General features: G+C 50.1%; 1 protein-coding gene across 4 annotated transcripts in view; it reads right to left on the reverse strand.

Moving 5' to 3' along the window:
• The window catches only part of vti1a (vesicle transport through interaction with t-SNAREs 1A), a 96,888-nt gene that overhangs the window by 8,497 nt on the left and 64,420 nt on the right, over positions 1-23,971 (reverse strand). For 2 of the 4 annotated variants that reach the window (XM_068305157.1, XM_068305156.1), the window contains one exon: positions 22,508-22,569. In XM_068305157.1, the coding sequence (XP_068161258.1) occupies positions 22,508-22,569 (62 nt within the window). Of the gene's footprint in view, positions 1-22,496; positions 22,570-23,971 lie in introns of all 4 variants that reach the window. The other 2 variants (XM_068305160.1, XM_068305158.1) reach the window with 1 other exon arrangement.

A 23,971-nucleotide genomic window follows, 5' to 3' on the forward strand; every position in this document is an offset into this window, starting at 1 on the left:
ATACATGCCAGATAAAACATCGGCTACTTTCTATGACAAACTTTGTTCACATCAGCAGCTTCTTGCTCCAACGCTGCTTTAGAGACGCTTTTACGTGTGGAAATAAAGAAATGCACGCATTGGAACTTTTGAAATGACATTAACGTGTCGTCAATGAAGAGAAAGATGTTCCGTTTTTATTTTCTGTCGTCTGAGGATTTTTAATTCGATGCATTAATCAGAAAAGAGAGTAAACTGATCACATAATCTTCTGAATCGACAACCTGAATTTATAACGATTCAAAACTGCTTAAAATGGGAGGAGGGTTATAGTTCCCAGAGCAGAGAAAGGATCTCTTTAGCACAGGGGTGTAAATAAAGCTCTGTTGATAAAATTGAACCGTTTTTAGTTCCTGAAGGAATTAAAGGAACTCTTCGGTTCAAAACAACTGAACGTCTTGTGCTCTTTTTGGAATGACGGTCCAGGAACCATCGTTTCGGTTTCATTCTGTGACGGATCACACACGTAGGACAGCAGGAGGTCAAAGGTAACCAAAGCTCCCTTCCTCTGTTGGATGTGGGGGGGTTAAGGTCACTTCTGTGGACAGAATGCTCAGAAAGCAGGAAAGGATTCTGTGTCGGAGCAGCAACAGAGGGAACTCCACTGGTGAACTTGACCTCCTGACCCCCCAGGCCCTCCTGGCCTTCGCTTTGTCCTGCAGGGAGGAGAGGACCGAGCAGCCAGAGGTCACAGCATCCCAACATAAGTGTGTGTGTGCGTGTGTGTGTGTGTGTGTGTGTGTGTGTGTGTGTGTGTGTGTGTGTGTAAAGCTGATGCTGCATGTGTGTGTGTGTGTGTGTGTGTGTGTGTGTGTGTGTGTGTGTGTGTGTGTGTGTGTGTGTGTGTGTGTGTGTGTGTGTGTGTGTGTGTGTGTGTGTGTAAAGCTGATGCTGCATGTGTGTGTGTGTGTGTGTGTGTGTGTGTAAAGCTGATGCTGCATGTGTGTGTGTGTGTGTGTGTGTGTGTGTGTGTGTGTGTGTGTGTGTGTGTGTGTGTGTGTGTGTGTGTAAAGCTGATGCTGCATGTGTGTGTGTGTGTGTGTGTGTGTGTGTGTGTGTGTGTGTGTGTGTGTTGGTGTGGAGCCAACCGTCAAGAGTGTGTGAGAAATCACACATCAGGATTGAGGCTGATGTGAACCATCAGGTGGATCTGGTTTGGACACGTTTCATCCAGCAGAGCAGAAATAGTAGTGGTGGGGGGGTACGCTGATGGGGAGGGGGGTGCAGGAGTGTAATGTCATCCCTCAACCCCCTTTTGACACGACAAGGGGAGCTTTAGTCAGCCTAAATAATCCATGCAGGTCCATTAAATTTGCAGACTAGCTTCCCAAGTCCACGAGTCTAAGCTGGGGGAGGACGAGGAAAGGGGGGGGCAGAGCAGGGAGATGGTGATTCAGAATAATCCAACGCGCTCATAAAGGCGTCGCCAGTTCAGCCCGCTGACCGGCCGTCCTCGCCACCCCAGATTGGAGGCGTGAACGCGAACGACGCCACCAGTCGCTATCGACTCTCGTGGCTCCGCTCACATCTGCTCAGCGATCGATCGGCGCTGCTAATCAGGGCCTGCAGCAATGCAAGAGGTGGGGGGGGGGGCGAGCAATCTGTCGGCAAACGAGAAAAAATGGGGGCAACCGAGAGAAGAGAAGAACTTTTAAAGAGACGGCGCTAATCGAACGCGACTTTTTATCAAAATTCGTGTTTCCCCGTCTCTCTCTCTCTCTCTCTCTCTCTCTCTCTCTCTCTCTCTCTCTGTCTCTCTCTCTCTCTCTCTCTCTCTCTCTCTCTCTCTCTGTCTCTCTCTCTCTCGCAGCGGCGTGGGCGTCCAGCACCACCAGAGATGCAGATTTCTGCTTCACCTCTGCTTTCCCGTGAACGTCGGTTCAGAAGTCAAGGGGGCAGCCGGTGCCGCTTTGGGACTTTTGGAAATGCAAGAGCCGATCCATATTTGCAGAATCCAGCGGTGAGATCTCGGCGGTGCTCGACGCAGACGGAGAAGGAGCCGCGGTGATTATCCAGGAGGGAATTTAGAGGCCAGGCTGTTTCAGAGACGACCCCCCCCCCCCGCCCGCTTGGAGATGAGATACCCGTCCTGACTTTACGGCACTTTGAAAGGCAAACAGCGTATCGAATGAAGTATTTCTGCGGTCAAGTCGATGCACCTGGTCACAGCGGTCCTGATGCTGACCCCCCCAACCCCCCCGGGCTGTGCATCCATTCCCTCCAATCCTCCCCTGCCTGTCGCCTTAGGTCGTGCTCATCACAAACCCGCTACGGAACGCTGCTGGGAAGTCACGCGGGAACGGAACGTTAAATATTAAAGATGAAGTGCAGCGATGTGAGATTCTTTCCCCTGGTGTCTCCGGTCGCCATGACTTCCCACAAGAAACAAAACCAAAGAGAAAAAGAGAGGATGGAGCGAGAAAAAGGGTGAGGAAGAGGCCAGGAGGGGTGTCGGGGGTTGGTCAATATTTTCTTTTGAGCCGCCAGAGCTTGGTTAGCTTTCGCGCAAACAGTCTTGATAGTCGGGTCCCAGGGTGTAAAACTTGTACAATGTTGGCGTCTTTGTTTCTGCTCTTCCTTTCTGTTGTGTTGTCAGCAGGTGATGAGGGATCCTCCCGCCCAGCGACACCGATGTGTTCTCTCCGACGCCGGGTCTTCCCGTTTACCTTCTTCCGAGTCTTCAGGGGGGGGGGTGCAGAGAACTTAACTTCAGGCGTCTGGATGTGAAAGGCAAGCGACTGGATTTCAGCGCGAAACGTTAAAGTTGGTGAGAAGAAAGTGAACTAAAAGTTTCTCTGGGAATAAGAAAGCCCTCGCGGCGAACGGCTGTGGTGAAAGGTTCATTTCAGAGGATGCGAGAACCGACGCGAGGCGGAAACGAGGACTGAAACATGCCCGTCTTTTAAAGAAACCACGAACCCCCCCCAACGCCCAGTGGAATACCCACCAGAGGAGGAAGTGCAGGATCAGCAGCGTCTCCCGCGGCCCTGCTGACCAGCGGATATTCTAATAATCACCTCCTTTCTGCCCCGTCAGGCCCCGCAAAGCCACGGATCCCCGGTCCATCCTTTGGCCTACGTCTCGAGGAGGGGAGGGGCATTACGGAGCGGCGCTGCCGCCACGCATTAAAGCCGCCGCCCCCGTGATCAAACGAGCAAATACCTCCCGGGTCAGCAGAGGGCTACCCCACGTCAGCTAACAATGCAGCATTTAAAACATCAGTCGTATGCAAAGCGGCCGCTGCCCCCGCGGGAGGAGGAAGAGGAGGCCTGGACGGGAGAGGTAATGAGCGCCGGTGCTCATGGGAGAACAACGTGATGGAGACGTAGGACGTGAGGCGCCGTCAGCATCTCAACCAGGAGGAGCTCACAAGACATTTATAATGTGATCTAATAGTCAAAAGCACTTCCTGCTTCACTTCCTGTCCCGTTAAACCCCACTTCCTGCGGCGTGTCCGTGTGCAGGAGCGTTAATGAAGCGGCGTCGAGGCGGCGGGGGGCTCCGTGGCGGATCCCACTCTCCTCCTGCCCACTGCTTGGTTAACCGGCTGACCTGCTGTCAAAGGAGCCTTTGTGAGTTCGCTCTGGCGGCCGGCCAATCAGATCCTCCGGCTTGTCTGTCTCGCAGAGGAAAATGGCGCCCCTGGTATGCCATCAGCGGCACAAACGTGCAGACAGTCTGACTGCGGATGCAGGCTCGACCGGCCGCGGCGCTTCCAGAGCTATGCCGGAGGAATTACCTGTTTGGAACGCGGCCAAAGGGACCGGTCCAGCAAGGACCGCTGGTTGTTGATCTGTTTGTTCACGCCGACCTGGTGCACACTTCAGAAACACTGGTGAACACACACACTTCCACCGGTTCAGAGACGGATCTACCGCGAGCTGAGCAACAATACGTTTATAATGAAACGGCTTTGGACCGGAGGAGCAGAACCCCGTCGTGTTTCAGCTCCGTCTGGAACACACAACTTGGCAAATCTGATTTGGCATTTCAATTTGAGGTTTTTTTTTAAAAGTTAAAAATATTTTTCTCTCCTTCTCCCTCCAGTTGAATGTTTGATTCGACTTTGGTTTGGATCCAGAAAGAAACGGGACGGTTCCAGGAATTCTTTATACCTTTCCTGCTCATGGAGTTTTTCCCCTAATTATGTGAAAACTAGTGAACCTACTTCCTGTGGACTTGGTGAGGGGGCGGGACACGGGCCCGGCGTGTGATTGGTCAGCCTTAATGGGTCCTCTTTACTTGAAACTGAATCCAAGAGGGTGATTTCTGCTACATGTGAACAAACGGACAAATGAAACAGAGGAACCAACAGGAACGATGCTACGCTACGAGGGACCCGTTTCCGACGCTACGAGGGAACTGATTCTGATGCTACGAGGGAACCGTTCTGACGCTACGAGGGAACTGATTCTGACGCTACGAGGGAACTGATTCTGACGCTACGAGGGAACCGTTCTGACTTGGTTCTGACCCTAAACGTAGATCACAACTTGCAGCGCTGCTGAATCCCGTTGGAACATCAGCTCCGACTCAAACCCACCTCAGACAAACCAGACACACACACACACACACACACACACACACACACACGCACGCACACACACACACACACACACACACACACACACACACACACACACACACACACACACAACAGGAAGACAGCAAGGAAGCGAGTGACGAGGAGGCAGGGCGGATGCTGCATTAATCAATATTATTTAGTGATGTAAACAAGACCTTTGCGTTGTTTACATGCTGATGTAAACGTGTGTGTCTGCAGCATATAGGAGTGTAAACACACATACACACACACAGCCAGCAGATCTTAACCCTCCACACGTCAAACAGGAACGCCAGTCTCGGTGGCGCTCACGTGTGCGAGCTGGAGGGGGCGTGGCTAGGGGGACAGTCGACACGGCGAGGTGAGCCATAGTGCAGAAACACAATCCAGTGTGTGTGTGTGTGTGTGTGTGTGTGTGTGTGTAGGCTCCAGTTTTCTCACAGTTCTTCATTAAAAAACTACAAGCCCCAGAACCCCCTGCTGTCTCTGAAACAGGAAGTAGTGCGACAGCCAGCCGGCGACAAACACTTAACGATTAAATAAAGTTTTGAGTTCAAAGCTTCAGGTGAGAAACAGATCAGATCGATTTAAATCTAACAGGAAATAAGATGGCGAGCGTCTGGCATGACATCACAGCTAACGGGCCAATCAGGTTTGTTTCTGGCTCCCGTCTGGTTTTTAACCCCTTCAGCTCTGCAGCGTTTTAGAGCCCGGGGTCCTTAGGAGGGGGGTCCTCAACTGCCGACAGAAATAACCCTTATCGCTGCCGCTCCTTCATTCGGGTTAAGTGCAGTGGCACAAGCTGCCCCTGCTGGGAGAGGCAATTTGACTGAAGGGGTAAAAAAAAAAAAAAAAAATAGAAGGGGAAGGAGTTTTGACAAGAATCAGTAATGGTGGAAACTTGCTGGGTTATTGCTATAATTTCAGACGCTGTGTGTAACAAACAGACAGTTTCACACCTGGGGGGGGGTAAATCACACACTCAGGATGTTTTTCCCAGAAGGGGATCATCTCTGGACGCAGAGACAGTCCGTGTAACCCGGACTGGCCGGCGCTCTGGATGTCAATTCACGGCTTCTTCTATTCCTGTCTGCAGCCGGCGGTGGTGTGTAAAATAAGAGGAAATGCAATGTTTGGGGGAATCTAATTTCAGGGTTGTGTTTGTTTTCCCTGCTTATTTTGGATCCAAAGACGCACAACTCTGTCGTCCAACGCCGCCATCCAACCTGACCATCGAGGAACTTTGAGTCGTCTCTCTCTTTTTTTTTTTTGTTGTTGCTCCGTTTCACCGGGCTGCTAATTGGGGAGGGTTCGCCGGCGTGTCACGGGAACATATGTACACGTGCGCATATATAGACTTATTTAAAAAAACAAAACACACACACACACACAAATATTAACAGACGTCTTTTTGGCGGCTAATTGCGCCGCCGTCCCCCGTGGGAGGAGAGAGGGGTCCTCGGTCGATAATTAATCCTCGTTTGGAAACGTAAATGACATTCATTAGCAGGGAATCCAGCCAAGTGCCATTATTTACATGGCAATAATCTGGAGCGTGCTGGTGGCGCTCTTTTAATGTTACAGAAATAACTCTGGGACGGGGGGGTAGTTGGGGTGGGAGGGGGGCGAGAGCAGTTGCTTTCCTTCCCTTTTTTTTTTTTTTTTTCTGTATCTTCGCACCCAGGAACAATTAGGCCCCGGCGAACAGATGGGGACGCCTCTGAGTGAGGAACGGCTCTTCATCTCCTTCTTATCTCACTCCCTCACACACACACACACACACACACACACACACACACACACACACACACACACACACACACACACACTAAAGATCCAGGAACACACACACACACACACACACACCACTTCTACAATTATACAAGCACAGATTCCCAGCAAAGAGTTCCGAGCGAAGCGGGATGAGTTAACGTGAATCGTTGGGAAGGAGCCTCAAACACAGGACACGTGTGACGACACACACACGACCGACACACACGGATGTTGGTCGGCTTTTAATATTGATGGGGGGGGGGGGACGCAAATGTCAGCTCTTTTCCTGTATTGATACGCGCGTGATTTGAAGTGGTAGTTGTGAACACACCCCGTCGGGGCTGGAGGTGCGAGCCTCTGAATCCAGACGTTACACAACGAGACGTTTGTTGTGAAACCCTAAAGTTTCCCTCGACGATACAAACTGCTGCACGGCGACGAGCTGCAACCGCAAGAAGGAACAGAAAGCTACGAGACGATCCGTCATCAACACGTCGCTGGTAACCATGGAAATGAGAAAAGGACATCCGTCTGGGAGGCGGCTGCAGGATTATGTAGAAACGAGCGGAACGATTCGCACAAAACTGATTGTAACCACGGCGCGAGTCCCGGGAAGTTTTTTATTACACTTTAAAAACCTTTCAGGTCAGCTTGGAAGTAAAATCTGCTCCAATCATGAGTGCACGCGTGTACGACGCTAAATCCAACACGAACACGTTCTGCATCTGTAAACTTGTGAAAAGGCATCGTGAACAGATCGTAAACACGGACTCGACTGAGATCACGTCTGTAAAAGTTTGCTGTGTTTGGCCTTGGTGCAGGTTTGCATTCAAAAGGCTGCAGCGACTTTGACTTCCTTGCTAGTTGTTCATCAATAATGCATTTCCCCAAAAAACACAACAGTCTGCATCACTGCCTGCATGTAGAGTCTGGAGTCACAGAAACACAGACGTCTGATTCCAACGCAGCTCCACGTCACAGAATCAGTGATTGATGAAACAAACCAGCGCCCCCTTCAGGATCGGAGGTCCCCGCTGACCTGGATGTCCCACATCAGGCAGCAGATCGCCGCCGTGAAAGCTAACACGCCCGCTAGCGTGAGACCCGCCACCTGTCGTTGTCCTGCTACGTACAATGATGAAGCTACACCCCCTCCCATCACGCTGTTCCATCAGACGGCCTGACCCCCTCCTCCGCCCGCGAGATTAGGTGACATCATTGTGTGTGTTGACACCCAGGACGCCGCCTGGAGCGTCGCAGGGCGTCCTCCTCACTCAGATTCTGTTACGTCTCCCAAACAATCGTTCTGTCAAAAAGACAAACGCTAAATGTCTCTGTATTTACCCCCCCGCGCCCTCACCCCCCCGTCTCCTCATTGCTAAGCTAATCCATCCCACAGAGAAAAACAACTCTGAACGGGGTCACCGGTCACTGGACGTCTGTAAACATCCACTAATGACCAAAATGATTCAAACTTCACCCCCCCTTGACAGCGACCAGGCGGTTATTTCAGCTACGGGGGTGGGCGGGGTGGGGGGTGACTGAGGCCTGTTGTGACCTCTCCCCAGCCGAAGGGAAACTTCCGAGAGAAATCCGATAAAATCTAGGATGCGAGCTTCGCTAATTTGCTCATCCAGCTCGCCACACTTCCACGACGTCCTTTTGGTCGAGGCCCCCACTACCACCACCACACACACACACACACACACACACACACACACACACCCACACACACACACACCACCAACCCGCCATCGATCTGCGTATCTCCGGAGATCAAACGCTTCGCACCGCCGATGTTCACTTAGCTGCGGCCGGTCCTCCCACATCATGTCTAAATATTAATGATAATAAAGTCTCACCCCCCTCCCTGTGTCAGCCAATTACAGCCCGCATTGATCCGCCACTCTGCTCCAATCAGAAGCTGGCGCTGGTAATGCGTGCTGGCACATCAAAGGATCACCGCCATTGATCCGCTCCTGGATCTTAACGTTTACCGGAGAGAGGGCGGGGGGGCGGCAGCGAGGGAGGGGGGGTCGGGGTGAGAGGAGAGAGCATCAGCTGGTCAGGTTGGAGAAGCTCCTCTGTTCTGATTGGTCCAAAAAAAAAGTGCATGTGAAGTAAAAAAAAAAAAAGGTACAGTAATACCTCTACTAACGAAACGCCTCAACAGGAAAACTTTGCCTCTAGTTACGAAAGAAATTTCGAGTTACGAAAAGTAAAAATACGGTATGGGCTGATACTCGCAGCTCCCACAGGTTCCTGAACGCAACATTCTTATAGCTGCTCTGCCATTGGCTGTTATCTAGCATCCTGGCATCCCATTGGCTAAGAGGGACCTCTTAGCTAGATAGGTGTCTATGCAGCGCACTCAACCCATGAGGTGTTCTGATAGTTTTAGGTAAATATATTAACTTTTAGAGTATTCACTATGGACCCCAAGAAAGTGACGGAGAAAAGAGGAAAAGAAAAGACGAAGAAAAGAGTTTTTTGTCCGTACAAACAAAGCAAGAGATGATAGAAAAGCCTGAAAAAGGGATGCGTTTGGTTGATCTCACCAAAGAATATGGCCGTAATGCATCTACAATCACCACGTTATTAAAACAAAAGGAAGTATAAGGAGTTTAAGGCGTCGCGTGGGTGGTTGGAGAAGTTCAGGAGGAGGACTGGAATTCACTCTGTTGTTCATGGTGGGGCAAGAGGGCATGAACCAAAGAGGGCAAAAAACAATGAGGGCAGCAGTTAAAAGGGAAATGACCGTCATTAATATTCTTTACTCTATTTTGTTTTTTACATTATGCACAACTCTCATTTATTGTGTAATAATCTAATCGTAACATGTATTTGTTACATGTTTTGATGCATTTTTATGCTTTATAAAACATTTATGTCTGAATTTTGGGGGGATTGGAATGGATTAGGGCATTTGCATGGAAAACGCGTCTCTACTTACAAAATTTTCTACTTAAGAAACTTCTTTCAGAACTAATTGATTTCATAAGTAGAGGTACCTCTGTAGCAAAAGTTGCTGCAGAAACCAGATCCCAAACAGGCGACTGTCCGTTCGTTAATCCTCAATAATCTCCGTCAATCCAACCGGGATTTGGTCTAAATATCGAGAACCAAAGTTAATAAAACAAAGAGGAACAACAAAAAAAACAACTCAGGGAATTTCTGATCAGGTTTATATAACACAGGTCTCAGTGGGAGGCGAGAACAGCTTCAGTGAAACATCATGTCGCCTCCCACATCTATGTCTCACAGCCAACAGCTGACCTTTCTGACATCTTAAAGTTTGAGGAAAGGGAAATAATTCAAATCAGCGTCCAACACACACCATTCTAGAGGCTAAACGCGCTAACAGAGCAGCGCTGCTAAAGTCCGAGCGGCTGGAGTCAATTGACAGCGGCGCGTCGCCATTAAACCGGGGACATTCCTGGCACAAATGAAGCCCAACAATCCTGCTGTTACACCATTATCTGACAGGGCTTGTTGTTCTGCTCATCCCCGGCTCTGATGGCGCTGGCCTGGGGCGCGACCTCACAGCTGCCTTTGTCACGGCGCTGCGAGGAGGCTTCACCACGGCTCCGGGGCTACAATGACACTCTTCAGGCCGGCGTCACACACCCAACACGCCGTGCAGCTGGAATGCAGCCCGACCGTTTTACACTGGCCTGCCTGCAATTAATTGACAGACAATGGCTGGATTCTGAAGCCAACTGGGAATATGTTGAGTAATAAGGTAACAGAGGCGACGATGTGACAGACGGGCTTTAATGGCGCTGCCATGAATGTGAAATACATCGCCAAGGACGATTAATACGGAGACGGGGAATGTGGGACGACGTCTGGAGGGTCGTCCAGAGGTCATGGCGGCAGAGGGAACGTGTTCGCGTCTGTGGTTACAAGAATAATACTTGAAGAGTTAGCGGCCAGAGGACCGTTTGGAGTCGGATCTTCAGTTTCTTCTGAGGTGACGATGATGAAGGTTGTGTTCTACTCTGTTCTAGTTGACCTACGTATGTACTTAACTGGTTTTTAAAAGATGCAGGTGAATGACGTCTTCTCCAAGTTCACATGTATCAAACTCACGGCCCGGGGGCCAAATGGGGCCCGCCATGTCATTTTGTGTGGCCCCCGAGAGCAAAAAAGGTCAACGTCTCTAAAAATAAATAGGTCAAAAGTGTGCTTTGAGCAAACACTACATTTCCCACAATGCAATAATTCAGCCCATTTTAACTCGTTTTGAACCAAGTTAGTGTCCTAACTTGTGTCTGATGTTATTTTTCTTTATTGATTGATAGTTTGATCCTTGATTGATGGAGTTCTGTGGGTTTAATAACCTGACAAATATAATAGAGCAACATACAAACATGTTTTTTCTGTCTAACTGTAATGTTTGTAACTTGAATAAGTCATAAATTCAGAGTTACTTAACATTAAGGAGTAGTTACGTTTATGTTACATTACACTGAGTTACATTTACTTACATTTATTAGTTACATCTGGCCCTTTGATTACAGCCGTGATGCTGATGTGGCCCTCATGGGGGTCAACATAAGTTTGACCCCCCTGTCCTAGCGCGTCGCTAACTCTTCTTTTAAAGTCTTATTGACACCTCAATCTTTCCTTTGGTCTGAATTTCCTCCCCGGTCTCGACCCGCTGTCCTCCAGCTGTGGCGTCCCTCGCTATTATACGCTTTTGCTAACATGGTGCTTTGCTTCGAACTCCCCGCCTCGGTCTCCAGCAAACGATGTAATTAAAGATGGGGCGAAACGAAACCGGTGTTTAGGAATGGGTTTGAAACGCCATACCACAGGGGAACTTTTGGACGAGATGGGCGTGCGTTGACGTCTTGTGAAATAAAGACGAGCCGGGCGCGCGTCTGAGCGACTTGGTGTGAGCCGGGTCAACGGACGCAGGTCGGGCGACGGTAACGGTAGGAAAACATTTGTTTCTGGCTCCTTGCGAGTGTGTGATAGTCGCTGACGCGTCGGGGTCGGCTGAGGAGAACCAGGGGACGGGCCGGCTCCACCAACAGGCTGGGAAAGTGACACCAGGATGCTAGGCCAAGGCCTCCATGTCCTCCGCTTCAACACTGGACCAGTGTTAGCCCTGGCGCCATCGGAACACGGACGGGGTGGGGCCTGACATGGTGGACCCATGTGACCCGGCAAACACTCAGAAAATAAACAAACCAGCTGTAAATTTTGGGAGCCGATGCTTTTCAGGGCTCTAAGTGATGGTTTAGAAAGAGCAGGGGCTATTTTTGTGGCAACCAGGCTGTGTTCAGCGCCGCTCGCTGCAGAAATGTTTTTGTAGAAGATTCTCTAACTAGTGAAAGTTCTAGTAAGATTCCAAACCAGGGTGAGAGTTAACCGGTTTTGTATGGGTCAGAAAGGTCAGGGCAAACTGCTTGTAGCCTGATATCAAATGGGATCGCATCTAAAGACATCTCCAATTATCTTTAGATCAAATTAGAGCCTGACGTTTATATTTACAGCTCATGAAGAGGAAATAATCCTAAAGCAGAGCTTTATAGGGCAGCGTTCTGAATATCCACTGCCTGGAAAGAACTTCAGCGAGTGTGAGATAGGCAAGCGAACTTTTTTTGGACTGTAAAGTGTATGTATGTCTGTGCAAACAACATATTTTTGTGGTGTGATGCACTTCAGGGGTACTCAGAAATTCAATAATAAAAAAAAAACCCAACAACAAAATGAGTGGTCAGCTGTCTTAAATCCAGGCTTGTGTTGCTGTCCGCAAAAAGAAAGACTATCTGCCAGAAGGAATGGGTAGGGAAAAAAAAGATAAAAATATACACATGCAAAGTTTTTCGGTGCTGTTCTGTGAGCGAGGTTGTTGAGACAGATCGCGGTGGGATGATGTTGACCCTTGAGGTGCAAACTGAGATCCCTGTCGCCACAGAGACGTGGAGATGGTGCTGTGAGCGGGGAAGTCTTCTTGCAGTTGGCAGCAGGCCTGGCTTCGCACCAGGGTGCTCAGCCAACAGCCCCCCCAACTCCTCCAACCGCCTGCTGGATGCCAGTCTGACTGGCTGGTGTGGGCCAAACATGCCCCAGCCATCGGGCCAAAGGGGCAATGGAAGCCGCTGCCAGCTGGGCCAGCACTTCACGGCCGAGCACCCCTCTCCAAACAAACAGCGCAGTGGGCCGCAAGCCACCGGCAACATGGAACCTGTCATTACCAGCCATGCAGCCGCCGGTTCACTCCCCAAAAAGCCACGGCGGGGCCAACAAAAGCCCCAACGTGCACCGACTCTCTCCAGCCAGGGTATTCCACGGGAGAATCCCTTCACAGACGATGAGCGTATCAAGGTATGAGAGCGTTGAGTAATTACCCCTCTTCTTGAAGCAATAAAAAGATTTTAAAGCCTGGAGGACAAGTTAAAGATGCTACCAGAGAAGAACTTTAGAGCGGAGAGACGTCCCTGCCAGCCGGTCCCGTAGGATTAACTACAAACCGTCTAATTACACAACTTGGAGAAATCTTCCTGTGATCTCTGGGCTAAAAACGGAATCTATGGGTATCGGACTTCGCCGGGGTTTTCCTCGCTGATCAAGAGGAGATCTTTTGCGGCCCGACTCGCTCAGTCCTTACGACTGTGGCGGCAACAGACGATGGTTTGAGGCGTCCGCCGCGGATAAAGGAGGGAAGACCGTTAGGATTTAAACGTCTGACCAGAGTTTCCCCGGAACACACCCCTGGACAAAGACGAGACCGAGACCAACAAAACGACCTGTGTCACACAGTATAGCAACGCACAAACAGAGACCAACACTGTTCCAGCGGGCGTAACAACACGTCTCTGTGGTCATGCCCAAGTCATTGTTAGCGCCCGCTAATTCAAGTAACGGACAATCCATCGCTTTTTCTTTCCTTTATTTGTCACATTCTGAGGCAGCAGAACCAGAATGAAATGAGCATCGACCCCGATTCTACCCGGGAAAGCACCGGCTACATGTTAGCATGCAGAGTCAGGGTCAGCTGATGTTGTATCCATCCGCCAACGTGGTAAAGAACGAGATACGGTCTCACTGATGTTGAATCCATCCACCAACTACGCATTTAAATGAAGAGAATCTAGTTCTGGCAAATTTGGTAAAAATAGACCCCTTTTTTGTGTGGGATTGAAACCTAAAACGTTCTATAAACGAGCTAAAAAAATGATGAACGCTCTGAGGTGATCAATAATGATCGTTTGATTCCTTTAAGCTTTTCTAATAATGCAACAGAAGCAGTCTGGAAATAATGCTGATCATCTCATTAAACTGATCAAGGCTGGGATAGATGGAGTCGATTCTTGGAGTTGATGTGATGGAAGCAGCAAAAAACGGCTTTTAAAGCCTCGGAAACTGAGAAGAAATGTCATTAATGAAACCAGAACAAACAGACGGCTCAGAAAAGACGTAACGCTCCTCTGAACTCCTGTTATCTCTCATTCTGTGTATTAATTGTGCGTCTGATTTTTCTATCCTGACACTTGGGAGAATTGTAGAAAGTTTGAGATTGAGTTTGTGGTTAATAGTGGACTTCATTGTGAGATCGTTTTGGCAAATCAGAGCTCCTGAACGCTCCATTTTCTATATTTCTTGTCAAACTGTGATTTACACATCACGGATCGCCCTTCACAGCGAGCACCGCCAAACCAAAGTAAGGGATGAGCGAGGTGATCGGGTCTGTCCTTTTGCCTTCCAGTTTTTGGATTACAACAAATAAAACTCTATTTTTGGGTTTAGTATAAAAGCATTCAAGGTTAGAAGTCTTTGCAGAGAAAAGAGGCCATGCGTTAAGTATTTTGATGGGGGGGCTCCTCTTAAATCCCAATACTTGTGAATGCCTCGCCTCGCAACCTTTTCACATCCTTTTTTATTGTTTTGCCCATTGTGATAAAGAAGATCTTTTATGCCATCAACAACAACGCAGCAGCAATGCACCGCCTTTGCTTCATTGCACCATCCTGGGGGTCTGCCAGGATGAAATACAGACATACAGAGGCGCCGTAAATGATTGATGGGTTAGAAGAAAATATTAAAAAGAAAAACAATGAGCCAAAATTCAGCATTTGTAAATATTTCAAGCTCTTGCACTCTGCCAAAGAGAGGATCTGAGGGGCAACAACAATAGCAGCAAACACCATACTTAAGCATTTATCCTGATCCAAACACGACTGAGACAGCTGACTTGTTCTGTCGGGGTGACGGCAGTTTGAGAAAGTACTGAGATGTCTTTGTTAGGGAATGGAGAACATGCTTTTGTATGAGGTTCTTATTTGTCATAATTCGGATTCATGCGGTTCAAGTGTACACGGAGCCGAGGTCTCCACTTCCCACCGCGAGATGCCACTGAATGCTTCCAGCCAAAGAATGGACTCTGATGCTGAAAGGAAGCACTAAATGAGAGCTGACTGGAAATATAAGGAAGGGTTTTTTTGGGCGGGAGCCACTTTATCCTGGCAGGAACGCGGAGCCTCGTTCACACCGTGTTCCCGGTAAATTACTGGGATAACCTTTCAGGCGTTCCAAGTGGTTTTTTAAGCTTCTCACACTTGCAACTGAGTCCAGGAACATTTCCGACTTGTACCTTTGGTGCAAGAGAAGGTGCAACGCTTAAGGGTGCAAAACCTCCATGAGACGCTACAGAAGAAGAAGAAAGGGGGCGAAGCCGACCCGTCGAGACAACCGTCGATCACATCCACGCTTTAACCAGACAGACGGGATCCGACGCCGTCCGCATCTTGATTAAAAATAAGTTTTTAAATCGCCTGAGAGCTGAAACACGTCACCGCCGGAGTCTTTCGTTGGCCCAGCGGCGCTCCGTTGATGTCATCCTGCTGGAATTCCGCTCCTCAACATTTCCGGGTGTGAACGGGTGTGAAGACGTGGGATTCCTCCGCAGTCCGGGCAGCTGTTGAGGCGTACATCTGCACAAAGGCATGCTGGGAGGGAACACCAGCGGGATGAGAGGCGACGTGATCGGCTGTAATTGTTTAAAAACGTCCCCCCCCACCACCACCACCCCACACACACCCCTATTATCTATTTAAATCTGCTAATAATGGGAGGCGAGGAGGAGGAAGAGGAGAGGAATGAGGGGGGAGGAGGTGCGTGTGTGTGTGTGGGGGGGTGCGACCCAGGCGGAGGGAGGAAGCTCTCCTCTGCGCCGCTGTCGCCTCATTATTTTTCCGTCTTGACGGACGCCCGCGCTCAACCCCTGGATGAATGCGCCCCCCCCCCGCACTGAATAAGTTATCGGCAGACACACAAAGAGAAGAGCGCCACAAACAACTCTGCAAACACACACACACACACACACACACACACGCACACACCCCTGCTCCCACCAGACGGAAGGCAGGCCCTGCCACAGACACAGATCTCACCTGTAATTTCTACAGAGGCTCACAGCAGGGGGGGGGGTGATAAAATGAAAGGGAGGAAGGATGCTGACGTACGGACGCTCTCCTCCATCTTGTTTCATCTGAGCTTTGTGTTGGGGCGCCTCCTCACTGAAGACGGGGATCTCCTCTGGAAGAGGAGGAGGAAGAGGAGGAGGAGGAGGGGGAAGAGGAGGAAGAGGAGGAGGAGGAAGAGGAGGAGGAGGAGGAGGAGGAGGCCCCTTTCTTCCTCAGACGAGGCCCACGGCGCGATCAGTGGAGCCGCCCGAGCTAAATCTGATGTGGAGTCTGTTTCCTCCTCTGTTGGGGCAAGATCTCTGCTATAGGATGCCCCCCTACCCACCCCTATCTCCCCCTCCAGGGGGGACGTGTGGGGCTGTTATCGCTAATCTAACGGCGCTGTGATTGGTTCCTACCAAGAGACTAAAACTCACTAAACTCACTAAACATCGTTTTAATCTCATGATAAAGGGGCGGGGCCTGGTTGATGGTGGGCGGGGCAACATCGCAGACAAGTCAATCACATGTCAGAGCCAATCCAATCAGTGTGTTCCCTAAACGTGAGCAACAACAACGATGACGACAAACACTGGGTTCCCATGGCGACCCTGGGCTCCACAGCCGCCGCTCACTTCCTGTCACTCAAAAAGTGAAAAAGTGGAACTTTTTGGACAGGAGCGCTTGTTTCCCCTCTGACCGGGGGAAATCAGAGGCGGGCGGCCGCCGACAGGCGCTCGACGGCGGATCAAACGGGGGGGGGGTGCCCTTGGAGTGACACCTGGAGCCACTTCAAGGGATGAGAGCGCCACTGATCTCCAGTCATCTCGTCAGAACGACAGTCTGTCAGGGTTAAAGGATGGGGGGGGCGGTGGTGGTGGTGGGGGGGTCCATCAGCTGGGGACCGTATGAGCGAGGTCGAGCGAACCATCGCCTCAATGTCGCGTCAGGGCGACCCCCGCCCTGTCGCTTTGGAGGAGTCAGGTGATGATGTCATCACTCGACTCAAACTCTCCCTCGCTGTGGTTTGATTGCCGAAACGGATTAGCGTCCCTAAAGCTAGCTGTCCCCGACTCTCACCGGCACCTCGGAGAATAATTAGGATTCCGATCCGTCCTGACCTGTGAAGAAAAATAAACCTGCGACTTGGCGAGACAATAGAGGAAGGGGAGACACGTCGGGAGGAAAAAGGGGGCTCTGGCAGCCGGCTGAGTGAGTCAATCCTCAACAGACAAATGCATCCCTTATATAAAACAACAACACGTCTTTGCCCTTGTCAACAACCTCTTGTGTGTGTGTGTGTGTGTGTGTGTGTGTGTGTGTGTGTGCATCTTTCTCTCTTTCTGCAAAAAACGTCCCATCAGCACTCTCTAATGGGCAAGGTGGAGGAAAAGAGAGGTAGAAGACAGGGATGAGGCAGGAGGGGGTGAGGAAGAGCGGTGGCAGCGCCGGCTTGTTTGGCTGAGGAGCAGCGAGTAATGAGGCTGAGGCCGACCCTGTCATCGTCCCAGCAGCAGCGTGAACATCAGGAAGTACCTACGATGTCCAAAAAACCACACACACACACACACACACACACACACACACACACACACACACACACACACACACACACGTATCTGACACTCAAACCACAGAAAGTAAAAATACAGCAGTAGTTTAATATCAAAAATACGTCTGGATTATTGCCTCTGTCGACATAAAAATAACCTGGGAGACTTTTATCTTCAAATGAAGTCCAGGAGATGGATTATTGGTGATATCTGGGATCAATATTCACAGAAAGCATCAAGATTGTCCAACATTTCAGGAAAACGTTGGACTTTTGACCCCAGTGCTCTATGAAACGCTTAAAACATGAGGAAGTGTTGGTGGCGCTGCGTCAGTGAGACGGCGTCCAGTCAAGCGCGGTAAAACACTTCCTTGAAAGCGAAACGCCATTTTGCTAACAAAGAGGAAGAGTTAAAGTGGAATTATACTTTTGAATAAATTATGGGATGTTTGAGCATCGGCATCGGGCATGTCTGTTTAGCACAATGCTAAAAACGGTGTAAATGTAACGTTAGCATCCATGTAAGCATCCTCGATTCCAACTTTTTCCCGTCTCGTAAAGCTACCAGCCCCCGCTAACGGATGCTAACATGCTAACTGTGTTCCATCTTCCGTGTGCACACATGCGTGTTGGAACTGCAGCTCGGGGGGGGGTTACGGCGGGGTGACTCGCTTTAGGACTTTGCTCTTCTGCCAGCATGAAACAGACCGGACATGAAAAGCGTAGAATTCAACCCTAGAGGCCGGGGGTAGCATCGACCCGTAGGGACGCAGGGGGGTTTGGGGGGGTAATGATGCCAGGCTGAACAAATTGCAAAGCAAAGGGAATGTGTTTAAACGCAGCACATGGAATTACCGCGGCGGCAGCATGGAGAGGAGATCAGAGAGGCGGGGGGGGGTCCACTGGGGAGCGAGCCGACACCCCCGGGACGGGAAACACGAAGCCCGAGTTCAACCGTCACACAAAATAGGGCAAGCAGGCCTTACACACCGTCATGAACACGGAATACCTGAAAACAGGCGGGAACGACGGATAGGAGCGTCTGCGATGGTGACCCATCGTAGGGTCAAGACTCCTCCTCTAGACCGCCCAAAAAACGAGGCGACGGATAAATAAATGAAGAGAAACGAAGCGGGAAAACAAGGAGACGAAACACGTGAAGGCAATCTGCTCCTTCTTTTAGCCGCAATTAAACAAATCAAACCTTTTTGTTCGACTACACAGAAAGACTTCAAGAAGGTCCCAAGACTCGATCCCAACATAGCCCAGCGCTGGACTGAATCCCATTAACGAAGTGACCTACATACCCCAGTAGTTAATATTCCAAACAGACGGACAGAGAGGAAGGGTGTCTTTGCCAACTTATTGATCTCAAGGAATCAGGAGTTCCTTTCCGGGGCCACGAACTTCACTTTTGGTTCACTTTTGGGTCAAACACACGAGGAACCGACGGTTTCTTGTGAATCTTCACCACCAACGAACACGTCGATGTAATTATAGGAAGGTTCCCAAACGTTCTCGTTCACGTTTCAGGCTCCGTGGCCGCGTTAGCTGTGAGCTAGCGCCTCATCCTGGCCCCGGCAGCTCGGGGGGGCTGATCTCTTAATCAGTGTCCAGAGTGTGGACGAGTCCTCCTCTGAAGGCTCTGGCTACTCCCAGTCCCAGCCATGAATATGGAGCGCTTCTGTGGCTGGGAGCTTGCTTATGTTTTCCGTCTGATATCCAGGCCCCATTCCCATTTCAAAGGGGGGGTCCACCCGGGGCCTTGACTTTTTGATCTGCCTGGCGACGGAGTCGACCACCTGCATGTGGGATCAGCTGCCAGCGAGAGCAGACAACCCCTCTGCTTCAAAATATACCCACCCACCCCCCGCTGCCTCCGTTCCTCCGTCCCTCCATCGCTGCTTCATTGCCCCTTCACGGCCCCCCCCACCCTTGCTTCCATGAAGCTGCCAGGAGCCCCCCAGTGGTCCGAAGTGGGTCTGGAGCTGCATCCCGTTCCCAAACGATGGAGATGCTTCAGATGTTGGTGACGGCGGTAGGAAGGCAGGACCGTTTTGTTTTTTGACAGGAAGTCGTCAGCATCATCAAAAAGGTACGACAGAGATCCGACCCCCCCTCACGGACCGGACGGAAACCCAAACGCTGATCAAAGCTGATCAAACTGGACGGTCATGAAGACTTTAAATCTGTGAAAAGCGTGGCACTGGTGTTAGCGTGCGCTAAACGACTCCGTTCTTATCGTCTTCCTGCAACCGGGACAGAACAGCCCCCATCCTGGTTCTGTTTCCTCTCCCCCCTGGGGAGGTCAAGTCGTCCCGATTGAAAGGTGGAATCGTCCCCTCGGCGTCCTGTCCCCGTCTCTCCAACGAGTGAAGTTCTCTCAGGAGTTTGAAGGGAATAACGAGCGTTTAAATAGATAATGGGGTGATTATAGACCCCCGGATCGTGTCAGGATGGACTTCCTGCCTCATTGGGAACCCACGTGTAAGTCAGGAATAATTAAAACCCAAAGGATTCCATAAATTAAATTAAAAATTAAGCGAGTTGATGCCCTGGAAGCCCGTCACTCCACCAGCGTCTGCAGACGAGCGTCTCGGTGGTAATGAGACAAGTCATCAAGCAGCAGCCAATCAGCAGCCCTGACAGACGCTTTTACACTAATTACCCCCAGTGGCAGTGATGAGTTTCACAGTCAGACGTTTGGAGAGACTCGTTTTCAAACAAAGCAACAGTTATTGGAGGTGTTTGCGTGTGAATGTTTGGTCGTCGTAGCGATAGCCGCCTCTCCGTCTTTGAGTTAATTGGCTTCCTTGAACCCTGACAGCGACTTTAATGAGTGTCTAATTGTTTCTCAGCTGGGGCGACGCCGTCCACGCCGTAGAGACGACGCAGGAAGAGGTGCGACTTCAACACAGAGACACTCTAGGAGACGCGCCGGAGTTTAATAAACGCTATTTATCTGAGCTGTTGATGCTAACCTCCTGGCCTGGACGCAAATACAACAGCAGCGTTTAAATCCAGTTGAAAATTACAAGAACTACTTAAACGCTCTGCAGGAAGCTGACTTCCACCAACCCCCCCCCCAACCCCAAACACCTCGCCAAAACCACCAGAACTGGATCCACACCAGAAACCAGCAAATAAACCCATTCATCTGGATATTTTTAGATAAAGATATCGTTAGTAGACGACTCCAAACCCCGTTATGAGTCCCAGATGATCGTGTTTCCAGACAGGCAGGAGCTAAATACAGATGTTCCGTTCACATAGTGGTCTGAAAAATCCAGATTATTATCTGGATCAGCGACAGATTAAACATAGATGACCACCAGATACTAGAATTTGAATTTAATTTAAATTTAAATCAGAATTTCTGATTCTTAAGCTTTATTCTCCTTTTTTCATTCATCCGTCCGTCCGTCGTTTTATTGCAGCGGGGTTCCAGAAACATTTCCTTGACTTCCTGTTGATTGGAGTGGATGAAGATGAAATCTAGCTTTAACGTCAAACTGTCTTTTAGGCCACTTATTCTAGAGCTGAGACAAACAGGTGGAGAACAACCCACCAATCACCCCCACCCCTACTCCATCAACCCCCACCCCCCCCACTTCAAAACCCACAACCACCATTGCTTTGACGTCCAACACAAACACACGATTAATCAAAAGGCAGAAAATTGGAGGAGCAAATAATGAAATGAAAGGCGGAATGAGGAAGGATTGCCTTAAAGGGAGGGGGGGTGGACGGGAGGGTGGGGGGTGGAATTGGAAGGGGAGGGGGGTGGGGGGGTGAGGCCTCATTGAACCATAGTTTCTCTCTCAGTTCTTCCTCTCTGCTTAGAAATGACTTCAGATTTGACGTTTCCAGCCCGCGACCTCACAACAAAACCCTTCTCTCTTATTCAAACAGTGAATGGAACGCCGTGTGTGTGTGTGTGTGTGTGTGTGTGTGTGTGTGTGTGTGTGTGTGTGTGTGTGTGTGTGTGCGTGTGTGTGTGTGTGTGTGTGTACGCATGCCGCTTCCATCACGCAGAAAGGAGGCGGCTCTGTCCTGCTTCGGGAGGCCCTCATAAATCCTGATTTGAGAGCGGTGCTAACCGGCGTTGGAGGGGGGGCGGGGCTTGTAAATGCTACGTCTGATTAAGCCCGCCCATTAGGTGACAGCTGAACTTTAACATTAATATGATAATATTGAAATAAGTGTGTTATTTACTTCAGCAGCAGACGAGGAGGAGGAGGAGGAGGGATGATGAATGATTTCAGGACAGCTTTGGGTGACATACCAGGCGAGCCGACCCCCCCTCGACCCCCTCCTTCATCCTCCCCCATCCTCCCATAATCAGACTTGACAAAATGGAGACATATGCAGAAATATTGGTTACAGTCGGCGTCACAGCCCTCCTCAGGCCTTCGCCGCCGCTAACCGCCGGCCGCCCCGCGAGCCGCCCTCCAAATTGTCTCCGGGCACTGAAGCATCTATTTCAATTGGCACTTCCTTCCTGGGCGGGGGGGTTTTACATTTAGTGTGTGTCATTTACATATTACTCTTAATCAAAACCCACAGTGGGGCGACAGCGGGGAGGGAAACTAGAAAAGAAGGGAGCGGGAAACAAAAAACCGTGGCGTCACGGATGAGAGGGGGGCCGGCACACAAGCACTTTATGAAATGGAGATGTGACAAGACATTACGGAGTGTGTCCGTGTGTGTGTGTGTGTGTGTGTGTGTGTGTGTGTGTGTGTGTGTGTGAGACACGGCTGTGTGAATGCTTGTGATTGTACCAGGCGTGAACCGGCGAACGTGAGAGACAAAGACGACTCAGATGTGTGTTGTTAGAGCGACAAAGGAGGGGGAGGAAAACGGAGGAAAGAACGGAGACGTGTGCAGCCGACGCCGGCCGGACGCTCTAAACACCGACGCCCTCGAACACACCGCCGCAGATTAAATCAATTAAAAGTAGGGGTGAAATAAGTTTCCGTTCATTCCGTCGTCTGTTTGTCGATCCGTTGGTAAAAAGCGACATCATCGGCGTAGAGAGTGATTATTCTAAGAGGGGAGGAAGCACTTTGATCTAATTATAAACTTAATGAGACGGCGGGGGCTCGGTTGGAGCGGGACGCATACGGAGAGGTGCAAGAAACCAGGTCCCTACCTGCCTCTTACCTTCGCAGCATGCCGGTAAGGATGCGAGAACTCTTGCCCAGGTTGGCGTCTGTTTCTCTCAGCTGGGGGGGGGGGGGGCAAACATAGAGACAGGTTTTAATTCCAAACATTGGAGTGTTAAAAAAAAACAACACAACATCTGACCGCTTCTTTATGGAATTAAGAGATGAAGACGGAACGGAAGGGCATTTATTGGTGAGCAGAGGAGGTTGTAGATCAGCAATATTTAAATCAACGTGACATCAAAAAGACTGTACAAACTTAAAAGTTTAAAATAAAGATAACAAAAACTAAACAAACTGATGAATAAATAATATCAGAGAAATAAACTTTTCAAACGTGGAGCGAGGAGGATGAGTTCAGGAGTCTCACAGCCCGAGGAAAGATGCTGCTCAGTAGTCGGGCGCTGCATCCTCTGCCAGACGACAGCAGGGCGAGCCGGCTGTGGGTGTGGGGGGGTGTGGGGGTGTCGTCTTTTACGCTTCCTTTGGATGCTGCACAAACACCTCGCTAATATCGCTGAGCGCGTGATGTTTGGAGGGTTGGAATCGCCGGGCCGCTTCCTGTTAGCAGCGGTTTAGCGTTAGCTTTCCGGTGGTGACGCTGGACGATCGTGGCCTTCATCCAGATTAGGATTAAATCGCTCACCCGGGAATAAAACCAGTCTGAACGTCTTTCATTGGCGCCACCAGGTTTCATTCAGACATCACTCAGCTCATCGGGGAAGAGCGAGGCGATCCTTTCTTCCTGTCGTCCACAGGAAGCGCGGGGAGTCCTTGAAATAACGATGGTGGCGATTTCAGGCTAATTGGCTCAGATGTGTTCCTTTTTTTTCTTCCTCGGTGGATTTTTCCTCGGGGGTCACGCTGGTTCCACTCTGTGGACTTCCACTGGGAAGGAGGAGAAACGCTGACGCGGCGCCGAGCGAGCCGCCGCCGCCGACATCTACCTGTAGTGTTTCTTCCAGAGGATGATGAGGGAGAGGTGAGGTCTGTGGAGTCAGCAGGGAGTCACTCATCCTCATCTTCCTCACAGATAATAACTCCTCTCCCAATAAAGCCCTGCGTGTTTTCACGGCGCTACTTTTAATTAGCGTCCCTCCCTTCATCCCTCTTCTTTCTCCTTTTTTTTTTGTTCGTACTCATCTCGCAGTCATCTTGTTTTTTTCCACCTCTACTTTATGGCTCCTTTTTCCCTCTTCCTCCATCCTTCCTGCCCTCTGGCAGCCTGGATCGCTGCGATGTGGGGTTGCCAGAGCCAAGGATCCATGTGGTCCAGGGTGGGAGGTGGGGGACCTGGGGTTTGGGCCCTCTGGCAAAGACAGACAAGTCCTGCAGTTGCCTGATGTCTGCTTCTATTCACAGATCTGTCCCCCAGATACTTGACACTTTCTCCCAAAATACATCCCTGAATTATTCCTTCTTTTCATTCCTCTTTCACAGCCTCGCACCAAATCTCACACTT

This window comes from Antennarius striatus, chromosome 21 (genome assembly GCF_040054535.1).
Source record: "Antennarius striatus isolate MH-2024 chromosome 21, ASM4005453v1, whole genome shotgun sequence".
NCBI classification, from domain to species: Eukaryota; Metazoa; Chordata; class Actinopteri; order Lophiiformes; family Antennariidae; genus Antennarius; species Antennarius striatus.